This window comes from Periplaneta americana, chromosome 13, assembly GCF_040183065.1.
Source record: "Periplaneta americana isolate PAMFEO1 chromosome 13, P.americana_PAMFEO1_priV1, whole genome shotgun sequence".
NCBI classification, from domain to species: Eukaryota; Metazoa; Arthropoda; class Insecta; order Blattodea; family Blattidae; genus Periplaneta; species Periplaneta americana.
Window position 1 is genome coordinate 109,227,352 of NC_091129.1, and position 25,722 is coordinate 109,253,073.

General features: G+C 35.2%; 1 protein-coding gene across 1 annotated transcript; it reads right to left on the bottom strand.

Moving 5' to 3' along the window:
- Nucleotides 1-1,313: 1,313 nt before the first annotated feature.
- Nucleotides 1,314-24,138, bottom strand: LOC138711595 (transmembrane protein 135-like). Its single transcript, XM_069842741.1, has 8 exons — nt 23,912-24,138; nt 20,563-20,693; nt 14,637-14,763; nt 11,729-11,877; nt 6,663-6,768; nt 6,036-6,203; nt 4,186-4,493; nt 1,314-1,477 (listed from the first exon to the last, which is right to left on the bottom strand). The coding sequence occupies exons 1-8, from the start codon at nt 24,074-24,076 to the stop codon at nt 1,417-1,419; spliced, it is 1,215 nt and encodes a 404-aa protein (XP_069698842.1). The 5' UTR covers nt 24,077-24,138; the 3' UTR covers nt 1,314-1,416.
- Between the last annotated feature and the right edge of the window lie 1,584 nt (nt 24,139-25,722).

A 25,722-nucleotide genomic window follows, 5' to 3' on the forward strand; every position in this document is an offset into this window, starting at 1 on the left:
AATAATAATAATAATAATAATCCGTGGCGCCACATCCCTTGAAGAACCGAGATAGACCAGCCGGCTGATAGCCTCACGTTCACATGCTGAAGCAGAGGTGGACGATCATCTAACCAGAATGGAGGTATCGTGTGGTTAGCACGATGATCCTCCCAGCCGTGATGTAATCATCTAATTCAGTATATTACTGCAAAACTTTGGTGTTTTTCTTATCAAAACTGGTAAAGGAGAACGTTGTTACCTCTGTTTACACTCCGGCACTGCACATTAAATACTCTGGTAAGGGAAAGGATACCCAACCCTCTTTCACTCCTTTCATTTGAATGATGAGCTTTTTGCGTTCTGTTGGTATATTCGGAAGGGAAGTTTTGCCGATGTAGGCCTATGTTTTAGAACAACGAATTTTCATATATGACAAATTTGTTACGAAGAAATTGTGCAAAAAGTGCCCTTTTATATCTCCAGAGGCAACAGTTCCAGCATTTATTATAAAGTATACGAATAAATTACGTCTGTAATATTATAACGTGTAAGTCGCGAGATTTTACTGACGTGTTGAATTACCACTATACTTGTTTTTTTGAAAGATGGGACATGACAGTTAAGCGGCCGAGCTTGGAACTACAGTGCTATGTTGCCAATATGGACTACCATGCTGCTAGCTGATGGAAGCTAGCAATTGTCGTTAAGATGGCTGGCGTTAAAACATTCATTGACAATTGACACGAAGGCAAGAAAACAATACAAAAATCGACAGAGAATCAAACACTAAACGTACCAATCCTAACATTATGTGCACAATAAATGTCGCCAAGAGAGCTATTAAGCACTCACCATGTGGGAATGGTAAGTTTGGCAACTCAACCGTTGTTACCATAGCAACAGGCCTACCACGCTATGTGACATTCAGTTGTTTTTCCGATCGCAACGCTCCTGTCATGTCCCATCTTTCAAAAAAACAAGTATAAGTGGGCTGTTACTTGCCCATCCGCTTTTCTAACGGCGTCACAGTAAGCGAAATCTATTTCCAGGCGTACACCCGTTATTTAGATGGCAATGTATTAGGGTTTTCAGTCTTGTGATCTACCGAATGACTTCAAGTCTCCCTTTACGTATTACCTTGACGTGAACCGCATCCTCGGCCATAAATGAACTTGTCTCATAAACATGAAACATGTTTATAACATACTATAATAAGAGACATTAAATTATATACTCTTTTCGAGTTAAGCACGTTGTCGCATATTACATGATGGTGCTATCTTTGACTCGTGACAGGTGATGCAATATCACTGTAATAACATGAATACCACTTTCCACAAGGAAGTTTTTCGAGCATATAATTTACATAAATTAAATGTTCTAACGGATTTTCTGTCTTACAGAACGTTAGTTCTATCCACTTATCACAAAATATCAGCGTTTAAAATATAACTCTTGCTGTCTTGAACATATTGTGGAAGAAAGCCGGACATCACTGAAAATAAGAGAATAAATTGTTAGATGCTTCGAGAACTTGATAAAATATTCAAGTGATATTTTACTAACCTAGTTTAGAGATATATGAGTCAGAGTGCATGCGTAAGAGAATCTAGACATTGTTGTTTAGTCAACTGTCCGAAGACAGGTCTGAACCTCACAAGCGAGCCAAGAAGGCACCACTTATGAGGCAACTAGGCCAGGAGATAATAGGTAGGGTGGCCAGTTCCTTTCCCCCTGCATTGCATACATCGCCGACTAGCTACATATTACACTTATCAGACTTCAGATGCATGCAAATAATTTGTTCTTCCTCTGACACATATCGTCAAGTGAGATGTACTGCCTGATAATAGATGTACATATCAGCCAGAACCTCAATCAGAGGACAATCTAGGTAAATAGACCAAAAAGTTTGGAATGCAATATTTTACTTTGACAATCAAGTAGTCCTAAATAAAGTCCCACAGCTAATGAATTCTGATTTGTAGGACGAAAAAGGTCTTGCCTATTTCAACCATACCACATTTAATCATCAGATCACTTCACAGATTGCTTTTATTATTTTCTTTATTGCAGGGCGGGGGGGGGGGAGGAAATCACTGTAATGTTGTTTTCTGCCTTGTAATAAAAACAGAGTAATTTATAAAGCCATCTGTGAATTAATTTTATGATTATATATATAGCGAAGTGCTTTTGTGTGGAATGCAGCATTTCTTAAAACCTCGTATTTTGCTTTTTTAAATAGTATTATTACTTATGGTATATTCATTTGTGGGGAAATTGTCAGAAAATTGATCAAGTACTTCTTTTGCAAAAAAAAAAAAAAAAAAAGCAATACGCATTTTGACTGATTCTGATTTTGATGCTCACTGCAGACCTTTGCTTATTTCTGAAAGAATTTTAACTGTTGTGAATTTGTATAGGTACTTTCCATTGTTTGATTAAAATTAAGTCAAATTTAAACAGTTGTCATCCACATAGCGAGATTCATAATTATGGTACAAGACATAATTACAACCTTGTGACCCCTAGGATTAGATTAGCCAAGTCTAAACAATGGTTTACATCAATTGCATTGTGTATGTTTAATAAACTTGCTTATAGTGCACATAATGTTAATTGTAATAGATTTAGGTGTGTTATTCGTGACTGGCTAATCAAAAACCTTTTTTATGATATAAATGAATTTATGGAAACTAGTGCTGATATAGTATTTTAGTTTGTTTGTTTATCTTGTTTTTCTTTTGACTTTATCTATGTATCTGTGATACCACGACTGTTTTTTTTATCAATAAATCAATATAGGGGCAGAAACATGGACATTATGACGAAGTGAAGAGAAGCGAATAGAAGCATATGAAATGTGGATATGAAGGATGGAGCGTGTGAAGTAGACAGACAAAATAAGAAACGAAGCTGTGTTGAAAAGAGTGGATGAAGAAAAAAGGACGCTGAAACTCATCAGAAAGAGGAAAAGGAATTGGCTGGATCACTGGTTGAGAATAAACTGCCTACTGAAAGATGCACTGGAAGGAATGGTGAACGGGAGAAGAGTTCATGGCAGAAGAAGATATCAGATGATAGAGACATTAAGATATGAGCCGTTCAGAGCAAAAGTGGTGTAAGTCAAAAATGGGTAATGCGGGTTAAAGTAAACATTCTGTAAAATACAGCGCAAAGTAGCAATTAATATTCAATTTATTTAAACTATTAGTAGTCGGTGGATAACACGAAGGACATATTAACTGCTACTTTGCCCTATATTTTATAGAAGTTTTACTTTAAACCTCATCACCCAATTTTGACTTACACCACTTTTGCTCTGAACGGCTCATATATGGTTGTATGAGAAGACAAAGAGGAAGGCAGAAAATAGGAAAGATTGTAGAATGCTGGCTTTGCAGCGAAAGATCTGCCCTTGGGCAGAACACTATGGGTGAATATGGTATGGCTAAAATAAGCAATGATTTTTAGTCCAGCTACTTAGAATTGTAACCTTATGTATCAACTCTGAGTGTACAGGGAGTCTAGAAAGAGTGTGACTAAAAATCTTCTAAAGAAATCATGTAGGATATCTGGTCGAAATACACTTTAAAAAATTTGTGTACGGATAAATGTTGTAAATAAAATGTGGTCTACAAAATGTAGCTGCAAATGCATTCCGTAAAACACAAAAATAAATACGTTATAAAACAGAGCATACAATTTTACATTCATATTTGTGTGTACTTGAGTAAAGCTTTCCATTCGTCGATAGCGTTGTCGTTTTAAATCGAAAATTAACGAGATCATGGCCTGTACATGCCACACTATCAGTAACACCAGGACGAAAATACTTTCGCGCGCATTACGTATGGTAGTACCTTTGATGTCTTATCAGGCACGTAGAATCAGGATTTTTATTTTCGGCTTGAGTAAGTCTCTCTCAAGTAGTGCTGAATTTTTTTCTATGTAGGAAATAATTCATACTTCTTAAACAGGCGACTCCGTCAGTCAATATACAGAGTGTCTCTAAAGTGCTTCAACAAACTTTGGGAGATGACGGTCCTAGCATTTTTCAGGACTTTGTTTTTAGAGCAAAATACGACAGTGAAACCGGTTTGAAAATCCGACAATTGTGATCGTCATTCCCTCCTTTACGATATCTAAATACGCCATTGCACTTTATTATTATTATATTTTCGTATAATAGTAGTTACTTACTGTCCTCCAGCGATTTCGTTTAACATTCTTCTAACGAAGGGGTGGCATAATTCCCCATCCACTATATGAGAGTGAATCAACGCCCCAGTAAGCACAGCGAAAATGACGATGAACAAGAGTTTTGAGCGGGGTACGATGCCTTGTGCTAAGCCTCGTTTCATTAACTCTTGAACGCCAGCCGTCACCATCATCATCAAGATCGTCAGATTCGGGTGGAACCAGAAAGCAACCCCGGCGACGAATCCGGCGACCAAGGCGTGTGACTCAGAGTCACAAAGTCGATACCGGAACAGGAGACAACTGACAGCCTGTGGAACAAAACGGCTTAGCATGTTGGACCTCCACATCAAGTTACAGACTGCAAAGTTCACTTAATTTATCGTATCATCTCGCTTTAATATTAACATTTGCCGTTACTGTAGACCTGCATAATATGAAAATATTTTTGGCAAAATATGAAATATGTTTTAGCAAAGTATAAAAATATGACATGTACAGGTTGAACCAAAAGTAATGCCATTAATTTCAGAGGATTATTTTTTTAGATATTTGAAATTAAAATGTTTAATCCAATTTTGGTCGTTTTTGCTTTCTTTCCGAGATAAAAATTGTTTTATATGAAACATTCCATAGCGTGTTTTGGGAAAACAATTGATTTAATTCCCAATATGCTCACTCAACGTAGAGAGTAATGTATTATGATAATAAGTGATTGAATGTTTTAGTTTAGTCCTTCAAATATGCAAAAATTTGATCCGAACAAATGTAACTTTACGTTCTGAAAATGAATTTTAAAATGTTATATTTGTTCGGAACAAATTTATGTACATTTAAAGGACAAAACTAAAATTCTTTCTATAATTTATTATCATAATACACTGCTCTCTTAAATTGACTGAGCATATTGGGAATTAAATTAATGGCTTTCCCGAAACACGCTATGAAATGTTTCGTATAAAACAATATTTATCTCGGAAAGAAAGCAACAACGAGCAAAATTATATTAAACTTTTTTGTTTGAAATCTCTCAAAGAATAACACCCTGAAATTAATGATTTTACTTACTGTTCACTCTGTATATTTCAATGTTAAAACATTTTCGTTGCTAAACCATTTTGAGCAGGTTTACATCATTATTTATAAATACGTCTTTAGACATTAATAGTTCTGCTCCTATTCCATACGTTAGCAAATGAAATACAATAAATCCACACAATTAAACAGTTTTTCAGCATCATTAAACTCTTACCTGAATGAAAGAACTAGGTAACTCGGTTTTTTACGCTGAAAAAAAAAAAAACAAAAAAAAAGTTCTTACATTGGTAAAATGATGGCTCTGTATGTCAGAACTTTTCAAACAGCCCTAGTAGTGATCTAGAAAAAATAAACCTAACGGAAATCAAAGCACCTCCAGATAAGAATAAGTATTATTGCGACTCTGCTCACAGGAATATTCTAAGCTTAGCAAAATAAAACGTTTTTGTGGGTTAAACTCTAGATCAATTATATACCCAGATTGCTCGGCCTTATAGGCTTTGACGGTAACAACTTTTGTCAGGTTTACTATGCTGCAATCTAGTTGTTACATAAGGAGTCACGTCATAACTCCCATTGGAATTGCATTAGCGACTATATTGCAATCTCGTGTTTGTTTACGGCGGACGGGTGGCGATCCTGGCGGTTGTTCTCTTCAAAGTGCTACCGATTTTAACTTAGGGATGACCAATCTGTTATATATGTGATCAGGGGTTAAACGACTATGTAAGATGAAATTAAATTAACCTAGAAATTGTCTTTTACAAGTACAAGATCGAAAAAATAAAACAATTAACTTACATAACAATACTTACGTGATAAAGTGCAACATAACTACCAAAGAACACTCCCAGCGAGACATTTTTCAATGAGCAGAGCTGCTTGAACACGTCTGCTGGGCTCCGAAACACTTTTCTGAACATAGACTGTAAAGGCCTCAGCATTCCTACTGCTAATCCGAAAGCCAGGTACTTTCTAGCGTCCTGCAGTAAGAAGTCACATGGGTAAATTTTAATCTTTGACATAAGAGAAGAGAGGAAGAGAAGGCCTGATGGCCTTAACTCAACTAGAATAAATAAATAGATAAATAAATAGATAAATAAATAAATAAATGAGTAAATAAATAAATCGTATTTACAATAAATTATGTTTACTACAGCAGTGATAAATAATTTATTTAACGATGCTGTATCAACTATTAGGTTATATGGCGTTGGTAGAACTGGCGATAGCGAGATGATATTTGGCGATATGAGACCCAAGATTCCTTACAGGACTATCTGACATTCGTCTTGAAGTTATGGAAAACCTCATGAAAACTGAACTGGTAATCAGTCTAAGTCGGATTCGAACCTACGACGACCTTGTATAAACTAGAGACCATTAGGATTCGGAACAAGCTAGCTCGGCAGATTGTTATTCCTAATTAGACAATGTCGTACCTTTGCAGCGTGTTTCCAACAAGATTCTTCATGGTAACACTCTCTCTTGGTCTTGGTATTATCATTGCCGTCCTTTGGTTTCTGCACAGCCGGTGGGGAGAAAAACCTATCAGAATGTAACATTTATTTCATTTTATTCATCATTGTTACATATAAATTAAACACATATTGAGTCCTTTATATTTGATTTATTTATAAAAGTTGTTGTGTGTTGTTCTACTTATTATTTCTGCTTATATTTCTCCTTAACAATAGTAATTAGCTGCTGTTTTTGATACCTATTGCGTTTTCTGCCTTATTTCCTGTTTTATCAGTCAGAGACCTACGTTGTTTCCTGAGACAATGTATTATATTCGTCTGTAGTATTAATTAAGATATTGGTCTGAGAGGCATATCTGCAATGCGGGGGAATTTGTAGGTCGAGGAATAATAATTGGCCAGTAACTTCGCCTGATCAGGTTTTTTGACGTAAAAATACGTCTTTCTCCTCACTAGATATGGGGGAGGGGAGTGGTAACTTGGGAATCAACCGCCACTTAAAAATGCAACTCCCTCTCTGTCTTTCCATTGTGCTTGTTCTCATTGTCTTCCCCTTGTTCTCCTTGTATTCATCTTGTTCTCGCACCAACACGCAGTTCTACGTAAACATATGCAGAATAGTAAAGCTATCCAGAATTCTATTTTTTAAAGTACTGTAATTACACCACGTCTCTAAAAAAATGTTAATGTTTATATAGGTAGTGATTCAGTTAATTTTTTTTATTTCAGTAGCTTATTTTACGACGCTTTATCAACATCTTAGGTTATTTAGCGTCTGAATAAGGTGAAGATGGTAATGCCGGTGAAATGAGTCCGAGGTCCAGCACCGAAAGTTACCCAGCATTTGCTCATATTGGGTTGAGGGAAAACTCCGGAAAAACCTCAACCAGGTAACTTGCCCCGACCGAGAATCAAACCCTGATTTCGCGGCCAGACGCGCTAACCGTTACTCCACAGGTGTGGACGATTCAGTTTATCTTCATATGATTGTACACAGGATCTTGGAGGCAATATGTTTTAATTTTTTCAAAATAAGATAGATCATGGTATTTCCATGTTTAGCATGAATTTGTTTTCTTATTTATTATAAAAACGGCTACAAGATTCAACTTGGAGCATAGACGAAAGATTGCGGCATGGATGGAGTGTGTCAGTCCTCCACAGTGGTTCGCAAGAAAATATGAAGCCTAATTCAACAGTGATCCACCACATCGATTAACCATTTACTGCATTTATTACAAGTTTGTCGAAACCGGCTCAGTTGCTGACAATTACAAAGTAAGAAACGATCGACCACGTACAGACAGATCTCTTGAAAACAGAGTTGCTGTACAAGAGGCTTTCTTACGTAGTCCAAGCAAATCAACAAGACGATACTATTTCAGAATCCGGTCCCTTCAGATCAACTGTATGGAAAATCTTGAGAAAGGATCTTGGGATGCGGTCACATCATATGTAACGAAGATGAATTAGTAGAGGAGGACCAATGCAATGGCCAGCACGTTCGCCAGATCCCACTTCCTGCAATTTTTGTTTGTGGGGTATGCTGAAAAACCGCGTATATATAACCAAGCCACGTAATGTTGACGATTTGAGAGAGAGAATAACGAATGTAGGCCTAATTGCAGCAATTCCACAACAAATTGTGCATCCAAGATCTGCATACCATATGGGAAAGCTTTCTTACATGTGTTGAACACGATGGTGAACAAGAGGAGAAATCCTGAAGTTAGTGTACATAGGTGTAAATCACTAGACATATAAGTTGATATTTTTTTTTTAGAGACACGCTATATTATAATCTCTACTTTTATGTTCCTTCCGAAGAGTATAGTTTTACCAGATATCTATCATTACAGATGACTGCTTGATTGCGCACCATTGGCTTCGTCCCATTATTTTAAATTGTTCTGCTGTTACGTTCAATTTTCGGATTTTTATCTTGCTAAATTTTTCGTAATTCCTCTAAATGTAATAATATGAACGGAATGAGACAGATGGTCTTCAGGCTAGGAGCTCACTTAGACGTTATAGGCCCTAAGAACATTGAAAAAACACAAACTCGTGTACTTTTCAGCTTACTTCTCGTACTACTTTATTCAGTGCTCCGACCAAGGGTTCTGGAGAATTGCCCTTGGTTAAGATAGGTCCCCTCTTTTCCTACAATGGAGCCAAAATGTAGCTCCCTGACGTTGCATTCTTTGCAACTGTGACAGAGTACAAGCACCGAAAGCTCGCAACAGACATTATTTGAATGCATAGAAGAGCTGAACCATGGTATAAATACACATACCTGTGAGAATGTCTTATTGTTACTAGTTAAATATGCTGATTTGGATATGAATATTCATTCAAGTACGTTGTCAATCAGAAACATATTACACAGCTGAGTAATATAACCGGGAACATTCTTCAAATAGGAAATTACTACATGTCTATGATCACAGAACCACAATGATTTTGATTACGATGATTATTAATGGAAATGTGGTGGAATTACAACCTGTCTGAACATTGCATCATTCACAGGAGCATTTGTTGTATGTTGGGCCGCGACAACACAATCTCGAGATTTTCGAGTTGATGTGATATGATATGATATGATATGATATGATATGATATGATATGATATGATATGATATGATATGATATGATATATTTATTTATCAGTCAACTTTACAATTCACAGTTATGGTGGATCTTCACATTTCTGTTTTTCGATCCACCGTCCCTTTAATACATACAACTCTTTTCTATTAAACTATTCTTTGCCGAGTATTTCTTGATTACTTTCTAATGTTCTGTTATAACTGAATTGCTCTATGTCCTTCCCTCTCTATCCTCTTCTATTCTCTCCCTCCTACCTAGGCTGTCTCCCTCCATTTCTCGCTCACCTATTAAATATTGCATATTCCTTCCTTAATAATTTGCATTATTTATTTATTTTCTTCTCTACCCTCAAATCCTACCTACTCTTAATCATTATTTTCCAGCTATTTTCTCCTACATTACTTGCTGACTTTTCCGTTTACTCTATTTTACAACACTTACATCACTTTTTTTTCCTATCCTCTGTTTATTTATGTATTGATCCCTTTCTCTTCGCTTCACTCCTAAAGTTCTTATTTTATTATCTCTTTCCATATATTTATTTCTATAATACTCCTACAGTTATAGTACCCTTGATACTACTCCCAACCCATAACATTGAAAAACATGAAATATCTAATTCACTTAATTACACTTGCAATTTCTCTCTCATTCCACTTCTCATTTGTTCAGATTTTTTTTTCACTTTAATTCTCTTGTATTCACTGTGTGATAGTCTTATCTTATTACACTATTACACTATCTTCTTACACTTAACACTTTCTTCTCTGTTCCTTTTCTTACACTTTTGCCACTCCTAACTTTCTTGCACTCACTTTTTAGCACTCTTCTTCTTCGCTAATAACCTCTCCAAAGCCCTATCTATTCTGTCCTCACAATCACTAATACCTGGTAGTCGCTTCGTTCCTTCACCCGTTATCATGTCTTCTCTTGCATTTCCTCCATTAGTCTTGTCTATGCTCCTGACCTTAGACACTTCCAGCTTTTCCCTAATTCTTCGTCCGCAGTATTTTCGAGGTGACACTGAGCATGCGTAACAGATACCAACTTAAATACTTAAGGTATGACTCGACACTTGCAATGGACAAAAATAGTAAATTTTGTCATTTTTTTTAATTTGATGTCATTCTGTACTCTAATTCTTTAGGTTCACGATGGGGTTTGTTTCATGCAAATCTGATAAATCTGTTTTCGAAAAATAAGCGTTTTAGTGTAACGTTGCAGATTTAAAGAGTTCGAGTAGGCCAAAACTTCATCCCTTATTCCCTGGAATATTGATTTTATGATACATTGCTAAATTTAAACAATGATACCTGTAAAACTATTCAATCTATTTATGTGATTATTTTTTTAAATTAAACCTTATTTATCAGATTAGGTCATGAAAATATCAGAACATAATCTTAACTTTTTATAAAACTAATAAGTTAGTATTAATAATAACAATGCACAACCTTAACAATAAGTAATAAGTATAGTAATTGTTTACACTTGAAATAGTCTCACATGTGATATTTCACTACAGATCCTGCAGTAACCTACGTCCAGCAATTTAAAAAAAAAGGATGTATAGCGGTGTGATATTTTGGTATTAATGATATAACGCGAAATGTGTTAAAAACTTAATTTGATGCATGGGAAATGCACGTCTCTTAATGGAAGTCCAAAATGAAGTGAAATATACCCGCGAATTTTCGCGAAATTGATAGAAATACACGAAATTACTTAATAATTCTGATATTTTCAACAAAAACACATTTTAAAGAGAATTCTCACGAAAAATGACTCTTTCTTCTAATTGAAACGTCAAAATTCTTATCGTTATACATGAATATTTCTACTCAGTACACATTTGATCGTTCAGCATTACATTACATCTGGCAACGATGTACGCATAGTTTCAGGGACTACTTCTGCAAGTAGACAACGGTCATTTCTCTCTCCACAACAACTGTCTTCGTGAGATCAAGAAGATAGTGCCGTCACCACACCGACAATCCTATCCACCACCTCGACAATTCCATCCACCACTCCAACAATCCCATCCACCACCCCGACAATCCCATCCACCACCCGACAATCCCATCCACCACCCGAAAATCCCATCCACCACCTCGACAATCCCTTCCACCACCCGACAATCCCATCCACCAACCCGACAATCCCATCCACCAACCCGACAATCCCATCCACCACTCCGACAATCCCATCCACCACCCGACAATCCCATCCACCAACCCGACAATCCCATCCACCAACCCGACAACTATCACTACCGACAAAATTACAAAAACCACTACATTCAGCACAATCAAAATAATCATCATCACCATCACCACAACAACAACGTCACCACCATATCACCACTGAATTTGAAGCATTGATAGTTATTGCTCTTGTCAAGTACAGTAACTTACCAGTAAGTGATTCCCCTGGTTACTTCTCTGTTACAACGCATTAAGTACATTGCCGCAGCACTCAGGATCATGAAAGAAATGCACTTCTTTGGTTTGGTGAGCTCCAGCTTCCCTGCCCGTATCAGACAGCGGACAGAATATTCCATAACCTGGAATTTGTGTAGATACTAGCAACAACCTCATAGAACACCAAATGAAACTATCAAGTAATTAAATAATTAAAACGCTATCATTTGGTTCAGAGAGAATCCATTTTTGGTGCAAGAATAATTCGTTTAACATGTTTCTCAATTGTAATTTTATTTAAATAATTAAAATATGATCATTTTGGTCTAGGGAGCATATAGATCGTTGCAAAGATAATTCCTTTAACATGTTTATTGCTATTGTATTCAAATAATTAAAATACGATTATTTTGTTCCGGGGAGCGTAAATTTTTATGCAAGGATAGTTCCTTACTTGTATTGTATTGCATTGTATGATTATTTTGGTCCAGGAGAGTACCTTTTGGTGAAAGGATAATTCTTTCAACATGTTTCTTAATTGAATTGTATCCAGATAATTAAAATACGATCATTTAGTCCAGGGACAATTCGTTTTTGAAACAAGGATAATTTGTTTAACACGTTTCTAAATTAGACTTGAATATATTCTTTAATAAATCACTCTAAACCAATGCGAATATAGCGTGGATTGTGTACGAAGATAATTTTCTGTGTTGGCTCCATTATGAATTATTATTTACTTAAATAAAAACAAATGAAAACATCATTTTAAGAAATACACGAAGCAAATATGTCGGTAATTAAAAATGTGTATCTTATGGAATAATAATCAGGCTACTTAATATGTGCCGCTGTATATTTGAAAATTACTCAATAGGCCCATCTCGCTTTTATTTGATCATGAAATAAACGCATCGCAAATCAGCTATCAGTCGTGAGAATCGTGTGGGAGAATATCGAAGTTTCAATCAATCTTTACATAATCTGTACTAATAATAAATCTGTAGCCGAAATTTTTCTGGTAATTTTCGATTTTCCAAAAATAATTGGTCCTAACATATATAATTAACCACCCTGAAACCGAAAATCGCTTTTTTGACATTTTTGTTTGTATGTCTGTCTGTCTGTCTGTCTGTCTGTCTGTCTGTATGTTTGTTACCTTTTCACGCGATAATGGCTGAACGGATTTCGATGAAAATTGGAATATAAACTAAGTTCGTTGTAACTTAGATTTTAGGCTATATGGCATTCAAAATACATTATTTAAAAGGGTGGTTATAAGGGGGCCTGAATTAAATAAATCGAAATATCTCGCTTATTATTGATTTTTGTGAAAAATGTTATATAACAAAAGTTTCTTTACAAATAATTTGCAATAAGTTTTATTCCTTGAAAAAGTTTGATAGGACTGATATTTAATGAGATAAATGAGTTTTAAAATTAAAATAACTGCCATCTAAGGCCGTGTAATGAATAAAAAAACAAATGACTTCGTCTATAAGGGGCCTTGGACAGCAACAATCGAAAGCTATGAAAGATAGCCTACAGAGAATGTTTCTGTGGAGCACGTGGTGTGATTCCCAAGTTCTTTGAAAGCTTCAGGAAGACTTTTGAAATACCACAGACACTTACTGCTGACATCATAACTTCAGTTTTGAAACACTCTTGCCAAATTCTGAGTCGTCATATTCACTCTGTTTAATTTTTTTTTTTCTTCACTTTATAATTCATATATGTTTATTTTAATTTTCTTCTACAAAATTTATGTAAACATTTAATATTGTAAAATTCATGTAGGAGAGTATACTGAGTCCTTCTGGGCTACCTCCAATGGGAGGCAGTTATTATCTTATCTTATCTTATGAAGTAATATCGGAAGCTAAATTAACCGATTTGTATAATTAATTATTATTTCACCATTGGAAAGTGTAGTTTCTCTAGATGGACATAATGCTATAATGTTATTACAGTAACTTCTGATATAACATAATATAATATAATATAATATAATATAATATAATATAATATAATATAATATAATATAATATAATATAATATAATATAATATAATATAATATAATATAATATAATATAATATAATATAATATAATATAATATAATATAATATAATATGATATGATATAATATAATATAATATAATATAATATAATATAATATAATATAATATAATATAATATAATATTATATAATTTAAGTTATTTGAAGGGTTCACAACCATAGTGGGCCAAACGCCATTTACTGAATACGTAGAAAACAAGGGTTAAAATTAAGTTATTACCATAATTCAATGGAAACCTATAACAAGTAAAATAAAATATACACATTAAATCTAAATGATGTCAATCTTCATAAAACTATGGGTGCATGTAATAAAAATTAAGAAACAGGTTAAAGGAATTGTCATTGCACCAAATGAGTGTCTCTGGACCAAAATGATCGCATTTTAATTATTTGGATGCAATTTAAATTAAGTAACATATTAAACGATTTATCCTTTTATCAAACACGAATGTTCCCTGGATCAAACGTCCTATTTTAATTATGTAATTACTTTATATGTATTTCTAACGGGTGCAGCGGAGCGCACGGGTACGGCTAGTAGAGAATAAGAAATTGGAAGAAAAAGTTAAATCATAAGCATAAAATCGGGGTAAGTTATATAAGAGTGGTAAAAAGTAAAATAGCATTGTGTGTAAAAGTGAACCAATTGTTTAGGCGATAGCCTTGAAAACAGAAAAGCTGAAGGGCTGCCATGAACGGATTATGTGGAACTTGTATAAGTTTTGATGAGAATATAACTTATCATTGATACAGCTTCGTTAAATAACAACCGATTAAAAATATTCTACACTAATGACTGCAACTGGAGATGAATACTTACAAAAGTGAAGAATGCCAACGAGTATAACTCTCTCTTCTTCAATCCTATTTGGTAAAGTGGAATAAAGATCGCTAAAACAGCAGGTAAGAATACCACTGTGAAGTGGTGAAATTTTCCAAACAGTTTCCTGCGTGAAACACATAAGAAAATACAGTAAAAAATCACGACACAGGAACAATCACTGTAAACGGTACAATAAATTCAAACGAGAAAAGGATACTGGGCATGTTATCTTGAAGACTGTGAAAGTCGGTAAAATGAGTTTATTTGCGAACTATTTTCCTTCATTACAAATATAATAACAATTTTCTAAGAAAAATAATGAAGCGACTGTAGTATTTGTAGACAGAAAAGACTTTTGACGCAATGGATTGGAATAAACTTATGGCGATCTAGAAGAAAATTAATGTAGATTGAAAAGAGAGAATGCTATTCAGTAATCTTTATATGAAACGAGTCAAAGTAGGAGGATAGAAGAAGAAAATAAATGTCAAAGAGAAGTAGAATAGAAAGAGGAGTACGTCAAGGATGCCCTTTATCACCTACACCGTTCAACATCTACTTGGAGGATTTAGTGAAGAACTGGTTTCAGAAGAAGGGAGGCGTGATACTAGAAGGAAAAAGAATAAAATGCGTAAGATTTTCTGATGATATGACGTTGTTAGCAGAAGAGGAGACGATACTAAGGGATATATTATTGGAGATACAGAACAGCTATGAACAGGGTGTGGGAAGAAGATAAACGCAAACAAGACGAAGACCTTGGTTATCGGAAGAAAAATAAAGAAGGTAAACGTGCGAATTCGAAATGAGGCAGTAGAACAAGTGGACAGCTTCAAATACTGTAGAATCCCGATTATCCGTCAGTCTATTAACCGATTGATGGATTATCCGTCTGTCTTTCTCTTGCTTTTTTTTCTACAGAAATATGTGAAGTACTGTATATTGTATTAGCACGTTATTTTTCTAGAGAGCGTTATTGCAAGCCTTTTTCATTACACAATATGGTCTACTGTTCGAGTTGTCGTACTGTATAACTTCTACTTAAAATGTCTTCTACGAGTGCCAAAAGAAATATTGTTATGCTAAGTATCGAAAAAAAATAATTGAGTGGTTTGGAGAAAGAGAAACTGTAGCTCATCTCGCATCAGAATAGGAGATTGGAGTGTATAAAGTATGTAAATCTACAACACGAGACCTTCACTATTCATATATTTCCAAAGTCAGCCATTACAAGGAGTTTCCTTAGCCTTCAAAAACCCGTCGTTGACAACCAGATTTAAATCAGTCAACTTCTGATCCACTACCAAGCGTGTTAAATACAAGACTATGGAGAAAATTAGAAAAGTGTAAATATTATAATTTATGAAAATCTTTTATGGTACGGATTATCCGATTTTTTCGATTAACCGTTGAGCCCATCCCTTTCATTACCACGGATAATAGAGGTTCTACTGTACTTGGGGTGTACTATAAAACAGTAACATGAGCTTCTGCCAGGAAGTCGAAAGAAGATAGCAATGCCAAAGGAAACTTTGCGGACCTTTGGAAAAATAACTAAGGAAGAGACTAGTGAAGTGCTTTCTGTGGACTGTGGCATTGTATGGGACAGAAACATGGACATTACGATCAAGAGAATAGAAACGACTAGAAGCTTTTGAAATATGAAAGTGGAGAAGAATAGAGAATGTAAAATGTACAGACAGAATAAGGAATGAAGCTCCGCTAGAAGTGTGAGTGAAGAAAGAATAAAATGCTGAAACTGGAGAGGAAGAGAAGAAGGAATTGGTTGGGTCACAGGCTAAGAAGAAACTGTCTACTGAAGGATGCAGAAGAAAATATCAGATGCTAGACGACATTAAGATACATGGATCGTATGCGGAGACTAAGAGGAAGGTGGAAAAATAGAAAAGATTGAAGAATGCTGGGTTTGCAGTGAAAAACCTATCATTGAGTAGATAACTATGAAGAATTACGTAAATTAGCTGTTTGTTTGTCCCACCTACGATGATGTGAATTATGCTCAGGAAGAGTAGCCTTTTTTATTTGAATTTATGTAGCCTACATATGTTGGTTTAAATCAGACCCTGTATAATCCCTGTACAATTTGTTTAAAGCTGAGTCATGTGCAATGAAATACGAGAAAATAAAGACAAACATTAAGCATCCTTAAAATTTATATAAGAATTGTTTGTGTAAAAATTAAATTTAATTACTCAATTAAGTGCAGTACAAATTATTTGAGACATTTAACAAGTTAAATTTGTGTTATAAAACAAAGCGTCGTGATCATCGTTATACAACTGCTGGAAATGTATTTTGTTGCATAATATTAGCTGTTTCACAAGTATTAGCTTATCGCTACGCAAGCTAAAATTATCAATACAGCCCTCGACCTGTCGTAACAGGTGGACGTTATCGACTAGTGTGACTAGTTTCAGAAGAACTGGACGCAGTGTGTTGACATTTCCTTATTAATTAGTAGCGTTGTTAGGAAGTCCCTGCAAATAAATCATACAACCTATTTTAAAAATAAACTTCCACTAAAATGATCATATTTATTTTATTATTTTTAAAAACTAATATACAGGAGGAAAGGGCCATAAGTTGAGGGGTGATAGTATGGGCTATTCTAAAGGAAAGACTTTATATAAACACATGTCTTCTTCTCAATGGTTTCCGAGAAACAGCTATTTGAGTCACGCTTGAGTCACAGTCTAGTATGTACAGCCACGAAGCTCAATACGTAGGGGATATGCATCCATAGATAGTTGCTAACCACTAGGATCGCTACTATCGCTTCATTACAGACAATGCGAAATAGTACTGGCACAGTCTATTGTTCCTAGTACCCTCAATAACTCAAGCTTCGTGACTGTATATACTAGACTGTGCTTGACTCTCCTTTACTTCCACCGCAAAATCACTCACATTGATGCAGACGCAACCGAAGGAACAATTGGCCACTTGCATGTGCTCATGTGTCACCAGAATTGGTGGACTATGTTCCTTTGGCAACACGCTCTAGTATGTAGCCTATTTTCAAGACGGTGTCCATGCACATTACAGCCGACAATGAAATCTATAATGGGCGTTGGATCGGTTGTGGTGTTGTCATTTCTTGGCCATCAAGGTCACCTGACCTTACTCCATTATTAATTGCTTGTTGTGTTGGCTGAAGAGCGAAATCTACAAAGCGCAAAGTGGAAAGAAGGGAGCAATTGCTTGCCAACGTTTTAAATGCTTGTGATCACATTAAGGAATGTCCGAACCAGCTAAAATTAGCAATACTGCATGACTACACGAGCTGCAAAGTGCATGTTATGTAAAGAGAAATGGCTAACATACAGCTTATGATCTGTTAAGCTACTATCAACTGCACTGTTCCCGTTCCTCATGGTTTCGATTTGTTTTCTCCAAAATTGTTGAAATTAACACATACGTTTATATAATATTTTTTCTTCAGAATACGTGAAAACAATAATCTAATATTAATAAAAATTTACATAGTATAAGTTACTTGGTACAATTAAAAATAATGTAAATAGTAATAGCATAATTAAGTAGAAGAAATGTGAATCACTATAATGTAAGGATCATCAGTTTCTTCTTCTTGTTTAGTCAACTGTTCGAAGACAGATCTGAACCCCACAAATGATACCAACATAGCACTACTTATGAAGCAACTAGGCCAGGAGATAATGGGGTAGGGTGGCTAGTTCCTTTCCCCACTCCACTGCATACGTCGCCGACTAGCTACATATTCCACTAGTCAGACTTCAGATGTATACGGTACAAACAATATTGTCTTTCTCTACACATACCGTCAAGTGAGATGTACTGCCTGATAATAATAGATGTACATATCAGCCAAAACCTCAACTAGAGATAATCAGTATCTTAGAACTTCTTATTCTTTGTTGTTGTAGCGTCATTCTCCTGCGAGCTGTCTTATTGACATTTCTTGGCACGGCTAATTATACTAGTGAAGTAACTACTCAATCAGTACATCCACACTTTAAAAATTAAACCGATTAACACGATTCTTTTTTAGCGATTCAATCAGACATTACGAATCGTTCACGGTTTGTGCAGAAATCATCCCAGTCTATGATTCCAAGTATTCTTTTGAATTGTAAACGATTCTTCACGTTGCAATCGCGGGTAGAATAAAAGCATAATTATGGCTAATGTTGGGATTTTAAAGACAGATTGTGATATTGGGTGTTATTGGTACCGTAATTCAAATTCAATTCAGTATATATTATTGAATTAATAGTTCAGTACGCGTTTAGACATAAATTCAGATATACAGTGCGTTCGCTTCCCCCTGCGGCTGGGCGATGAACAGCAAGCACGCGGAGCAGCAATAATATAGCCTACCAACGTGCTGCCAACCGTGCTTAAGAATCACTCAACAGCTGTCCATTTTGCAGGCAGCTGACCTAATTGCGTTCTGTTTCAACAATCAGTTTGCTTTACTGAAAAGCTTAAAAAAAACGCCTGGAAAACAATATAGGAACAGAAATTTTGACAATTACTGAAGAAGAACTTCAGCGTGTGAATGGAAATTTTATCAGAAGATGTCAAGAATGCATCAATGCAGATGGACACCATTTTCAGCATCTTTTGTAACAAGGTTAGTACTCAAGTGATAACAATAAATGAGTAGGATTGATATACGTCGCTAACTAATGCTCCGCGCTTGGTGGCCTGCTGCAGGGGGAAGTGAACGCACTGTATATTCAGTTTATAACCAAATAACAAAAACGTTTGTAATGAGCATCGATAGTTTTGATTATTACTATCGACAGGACTATCGACAGTAGGAACAACAGTCGATAGTACTATCGATACTATCACAGTCTACTATATACAGTCACGAAGCTTGAGTTTTGAGGGTGCTAGAAACAATAGACTGTGACGGTACTATTTTGCATTGCCTGTAATGAGGCGATATTAGCGATCCTAGTGGTGAGCAACTATCTAATGTTTGCATATTTACTACGTATTGAGCTTCGCGACTGTATATACTAGACTGTGATACTATCGTAAGTGACTATCGCCCATCTCTATTGGGATGTGAGCCTGATGAAGACTTGTGATCGTTTATTTTTAACAATGTGTGTTAAATTAAATATGACGTTTACAGTAATCACACACAATTAATATACTTCATAGGTTATAATAAATGGCCGAGAAAGCACAATTAACACCATGTATCACAAAGACGCTAATTCTTTATAGGTCGAAAAAAATGTTTATAAAAGTTGGGTCAGGGGATTACAGCAAAAAAAAAAAGTATAGAAAATATAGAAAATTGGTATTAACAAACTTGGACTTGAGATTAATAAGTCACCAGAACACATTACACAAAAACGAAATCCACAAAATGAGGAAGCTCCACAGCGTTCTCGTCCGTTAGACGGAGAGTGAATTCTCCTCGGGTAGGAAAAAGCCTGTCTATATAAGGACCGTAGAGAGAAGATAATGAAGTTTAACTCGCTAGCAGAAAATGTGCAGTAATTAAATTAGTGGTAATATAAAATGATTGCACCTATCAATCATTCGTAATGCAAGCGAACATATCTATTCTATATTGTCTTACTCCGTATACAGTCTTAGAAAAAAGTTTTGTCGCACAGATACTTTGTTCCAGAAAGGAGGCAGTGCGCATGATCAGATGTACAACGAAACAAAACTAATTTCACTACCTCAACTAGTCCTTCTCTTGTGAATCAGGTCTCTCGTCCTCTGATCATGCGCACTACCTTCTTTCTGGAACAATGTATCAGTGCGACAAAACTTTTTTCTAAGACTGTACGGCCATGAGGAAAATTTTCGTATTTTTTATGTTTTATGAATGAAGATTACACGACCTAATTCTGAAATTCGGAATTATGACACCATCATATTACCGACTTACTTGAAAAAACAGCCGATGATCCCAGCGAGTGGCGCCATGCAAGACAAAACTAATACCATGCGCATGTAATTTTTTGCACTATTCTGCACATATTTCCTGTCAGCTTTCCGTGCATTGAATATCAACTGCAACTGGAACAAAATTTTTTTTTTATTTATTTATTTTATTTTCTCAACATACGGTGTAAGCCTATAAAGAGAAATAAATGTAACAGCCTACTATAAAAATCGATTTAGAAACTTTGACGGAAAATACACCTACATGCTTTCAGCAGCCCTCTTACTGAAAAAAAAAAATCGAGAGTCTGTACCGGAAGTAGTGTTCCTCAAAGGATGGAAAGCCTATGGTAGCGCTGTTCACACGATAACATTTGTAGATCCGCCATCGTAATTAGTAAAGAATGAGACATGACCCTAGTATTCTAGCGTAGGGAATGACAATTTAACGTGAATTGAAAATAGGAAGTAAAGCACGTCTTACACGATTGAAGTAATTATTTCTTGAAGTAATAATAACAGGAGGGTAAATTTGTTCGTTAAGGGGAAGAGCCTAGAGTAAATCTCTTTTCTGATATTATTTTAAGTAGAGTCTCTATTTTCCTAACAAAGTTTCATATCAATGTATGAAGCCTTTTAAATACAACACTTTCACTTTTGCTCTTTATGGTACAGCTACAGACATAAAAATAAAAAATACTGTATTATAAAGAAAATTATATATCTACTCTCAGGAGTATCAAAGAACCACAAATCTTGTCTTAAATGAAAGCTAAAAGACTGGGTAATCAATTTTGTTTGATGTTTTATAGAAACTTTTATTTTGCATTTTTATGAACAGAAAAAAATTGCACGTCTATTTTTAAATTATTCTGTAATTTGAAATTTGACAATTTCATCTTATAGAATTATTCATGCACTCAATTTTTTTTTTCATACGATACGTTATGACTCGACTATAACCCAAGGATGTAATTACATTTGTACCTTAATGTAGTAACGCTATATTAATGAATTACCCAAGTTTATTACCTTTTTTTTCTTGTTTATATGAATAATATTTCCTTTCAAAATATTAGACCCTTTTTTCTTAGCTAAAATTAGAAGATGCGTTATTGTTAAAATACCAGTTTCAAAGTCCTGGTTTTTCTTCAAAGTTATTGATTTTAGAGCCCACATTTATTAGACATTTTTCTTGTTTTTATGAATACTGCCTTTCAAAATAAAAAAAAAAAAAAAAACATTTTTTTCTTGTGTATGTGCTACATACAGATAAACGCAAGCACTGTACTTGCAAAACGTCGGGTGAATTAAATCTCAGAGCATGGTTGAAGAATCTCTAAACGTTAATTCACACTCCAATCACTGGAGGTACATACATAAACCTGGAATTTTATAACTAGACTCGGAACTTCATGCACTAAAAATCTTAAAAATATGGATGCAACTATGCAGTAAAAACTGTTGAAATAATGCGCTAAAATTGAAAAATATGCAGTGAAAAGTACACTTTATACGTTTGTTTAGTTTAATAATATGATATAAATGAATATAATTTAAAGTAGGCCCTAATAATTTTCATCAAGCCATAAACATTTTTATTAAATCTATTTTTTTCTCTAAATGTATTAATTATTAGATACATACTTGAATGGGTACATTTTTAACTTTCAACTTTCTTTTTAACTTTCTTTGCCTTTCACGTAATTATTATAACAGTAATTAACCAACGATTTCTACATACATACATACATACATACATACATACATACATACATACATACATACATACATACATACATACATACATACATACATACATACATACATGCATACACAAATACATATACATTTATTTATATACATAAAAAAGATACATTAAAAAACTATTACGAGTATATACATAAAACATTAGTTTTGTTTCTATGAAATCAGAGCGCACTAGCAGCATTGTCGTCGCAGAAATTTCATGACCTCAACAATATATTTTTGATTCTACGATGAAGCGTACTTTCGCCCTGGCTTCTGAAACATTACAAGGAAAAATGTCATTGCAGCGTCAAGACTAAAAGAATTGGGCCGTATTCATAGACATTCTTAGCGCGGGCTTCCGGTGGATGATCAGCGAACTAACGTTTTTCGTATTCATAAACCAGTGTTAGCATATGATATGATATGACATGAATCCTGTACAAGTAACCAGTCGATAGCCGGGGCTAGTTTAGCACGCTCGTAGCGCGGGCTAGCGAAATGTCTATGAATAGCACTCTTAAAGCCGGTAAGATGTCTGATTACTATTGGAGCGGAAGGAATAAGGGACAATTGTCGAGAAATCAAAGACTTGCCGATGGTTAATGAGGAAAGCGCTTCAATAATACAAAGTTTGTCTCATGTTAAAGTGGAAAACGTTCCAAATTATACATTTGGGAGAAATATACATTGTCGTCGCACCAATTTCGTGTCCTCAACAGTAATTAATTATTGGTTTTATTTCTCACATCATCATCATCATCATCATCATCATCCTTGCATGTATTGGGTCTAGTGGCCCGTTACGGTCTCTTGCCAACGCTTGAACGGTCTACCCAAGAATCTCTTGCCCATAGGATGGTAATTTAAAATTTGGCGTGGAATTCTAGAACGAGGCATTCTGATGACATGTGATCTCCAGTTTTGTCTTTATTTCTGTAGGTATTCCATAATCGGTTCAATCTGCAATTCTTTCATAATGTCAAAATTTCTAATGTGATCCATTCTTGTGTATCCCGCTTTACGACGGATAAATCTCATTACTGCCGCCGTTAATCTTTGTGAATCAATATTACGTGTCGTAATATTTCTCACATAATTCTCATGTTTCTTGGAAATTATTCTCATTTTTATCGCAGAGAAATTTTTGAACTTAGATAATAAGCTAGACAAAACAAGGAAATATGTTAATATATTATGCATTTAAATATGCAAAATAAAAATATATATGCATTTAAAAGATAAAACCCTCGAAATATACATTTATGTATGCAAAATAAAGTTGGCTTCATTCGATCGTAGAAACCATAATCGGCAAATATCCACTTTTGTTTTTTTCGATATGCCAAATCAATAAAAACAAGCAACTGCATGAAGTTCTGCAGTCTATTTATAACGAACTAAATACAGAATTTTCAAAACAAAAAATTGAAGAACGTTAGAATGGCAACACAATATCTACAACTCTAATTTTTCAACACATGTTCTGCAATATGGAGTTCAGAGACACTGTATTGTTTGCCTAGCAATCAAGCCTCCAAAGGTTGACCTATCTCACCATGTTATAACGATTCATTTCTTATTCATAATTTAAAATTACTTACCATAAATAACGACGCTGCAAATCGTACGGATCCAATTGTACATGATTTAGCTATTCCTAGCATCCCCACAAGACAATTCGGTGTCCAAGGATGGTAGAAATCATTGCAGTCGAAACCCGCTAACAGTTTATCCATGCTTACAAACTTACTATGAACTACCGCCATTTTATTCACCCAGTCAGAGCAAAGTTCACCACTCGACTGTCCTATACGCTATACGTGAAGACAGCCTTCGCTTTCCTACAATACATACGCTCACCTTGAGCGGATGTAGTGACCAAGTTAAATTGCTTGTTATCAGTTGACGTCGCTCTATTCCTATTGCCTTACGTGACATCAAAAGAAGTATTTCTTTACTCAGGTTTCTACGAATTTCAATAGTAGAAAATTAATTAAAAATTATCAACTGATTCAGTACCTACAATATAACCATAGGCGGAGAGAGAACAGTTTCCTTGGGGGGCGAGGGGGGAAGGCAAAGCAAAACTATAGAATCCCGATATAATGAGATTATGGGGGATATCATTTATCTCCTACTCCCGTTATAGCTTGACTCTGGTATTATCGCCGCGCTCTCATGGTTAACATCCGGCAGGTCTTTGAGCGGCCTCTTGCATAACATTCAGCAGGTCTTTGAAATTTAATTGCATTATTGTTTTCAATTTCTTATGTCGCCGCTCCAATCACTGGCCTCAATTTCAATATTGCAATATTGCTTCCATTATTAAATGACACCTACTTGTTAATGTTAATGTTATGTTTTATTTAACGACGCTCGCAACTGCAGAGGTTATATCAGCGTCGCCGGATGTGCCGGAATTTTGTCCCGCAGGAATTCTTTTACATGCCAGTAAATCTACTGACATGAGCCTGTCGCATTTAAGCACACTTAAATGCCATTGACCTGGCCCGGAATCGAACCCGCAACCTTGGGCATAGAAGGCCAGCGCTATACCAACTCGCCAACCAGGTCGACACCTACTTGTCTAATCCACGTGGACTAAAACCGAGGTTGCAATGTCTTGTGCTGAATACGAATATTAAGGCATCTGATTAAAAATTATTATTAAGGAGTTATTATTAAGAGTTAAGAATGTCAACGTACTCGTTATGAAATAATAATAATAATAATAATAATAATAATAATAATAATAATAATAATAATAATAATAATAATAATAGCCATTTAACAATATAACAAACTAGTGCTTATTCTTATCGAGGAAGTAGACGTGACAACGTGACGTTTAGAGTGAAACCTACAAAGCAACAATCGGTCGGCAAAATTATGTTTTAAAAGAACACCACACGTTATTGTATGATGCCGACATGTTAATCATGAGAGCGCGGCGATAATACAGTATATCGGAATATGATCACTTAATAAAGGTATTGTAAAATAAAGTAAAATTGTAACTGCCCCGAAGGCTTACACTGCAGCCTGAGGGTTATTGTGCTTACACTCCTATTCTGTGAATGACTGGGTAGCCGAACGGCCGCGCTCCTGCACAAGTACAGCACGCCGCACCGTGAACTTAACCCGAGCTATTGTATGGATGATGATATGTGAATTAATGATGGCGAAATGAGTCCGTGGTCCAACACCGAAAATTATCCGGCAATTATGCTTCAATTGGTTGAGGAAAAACCCCAACCAAATAACTTGTCCCAACCAGGATTTAAATCTTGGCCAGCTCGTTTCATGGCCAGACGTGCTAACCATTACTCCACAGCGGTGGACCAATTTCACATTTCCTTAACTGTTTATTTAAAGAAGCAAGATATCATATGAAATGTAAATTCTAATTATT

What these genes read in the sequence shown, in the direction of transcription:
- LOC138711595 (XM_069842741.1), bottom strand. Translation starts at nt 24,076, where the DNA reads ATGGCGGTAGTTCATAGTAAGTTTGTAAGCATGGATAAACTGTTAGCG. An exon ending in TTGCAGCGTCGTTATTTATG is followed by an intron (nt 20,694 to 23,911) that starts GTAAGTAATTTT and finishes ATTTTGTTCCAG; the next exon opens with TTGCAGTTGATATTCAATGC. An exon ending in GTTGGAAACACGCTGCAAAG is followed by an intron (nt 6,204 to 6,662) that starts GTACGACATTGT and finishes TTCTTACTGCAG; the next exon opens with GACGCTAGAAAGTACCTGGC.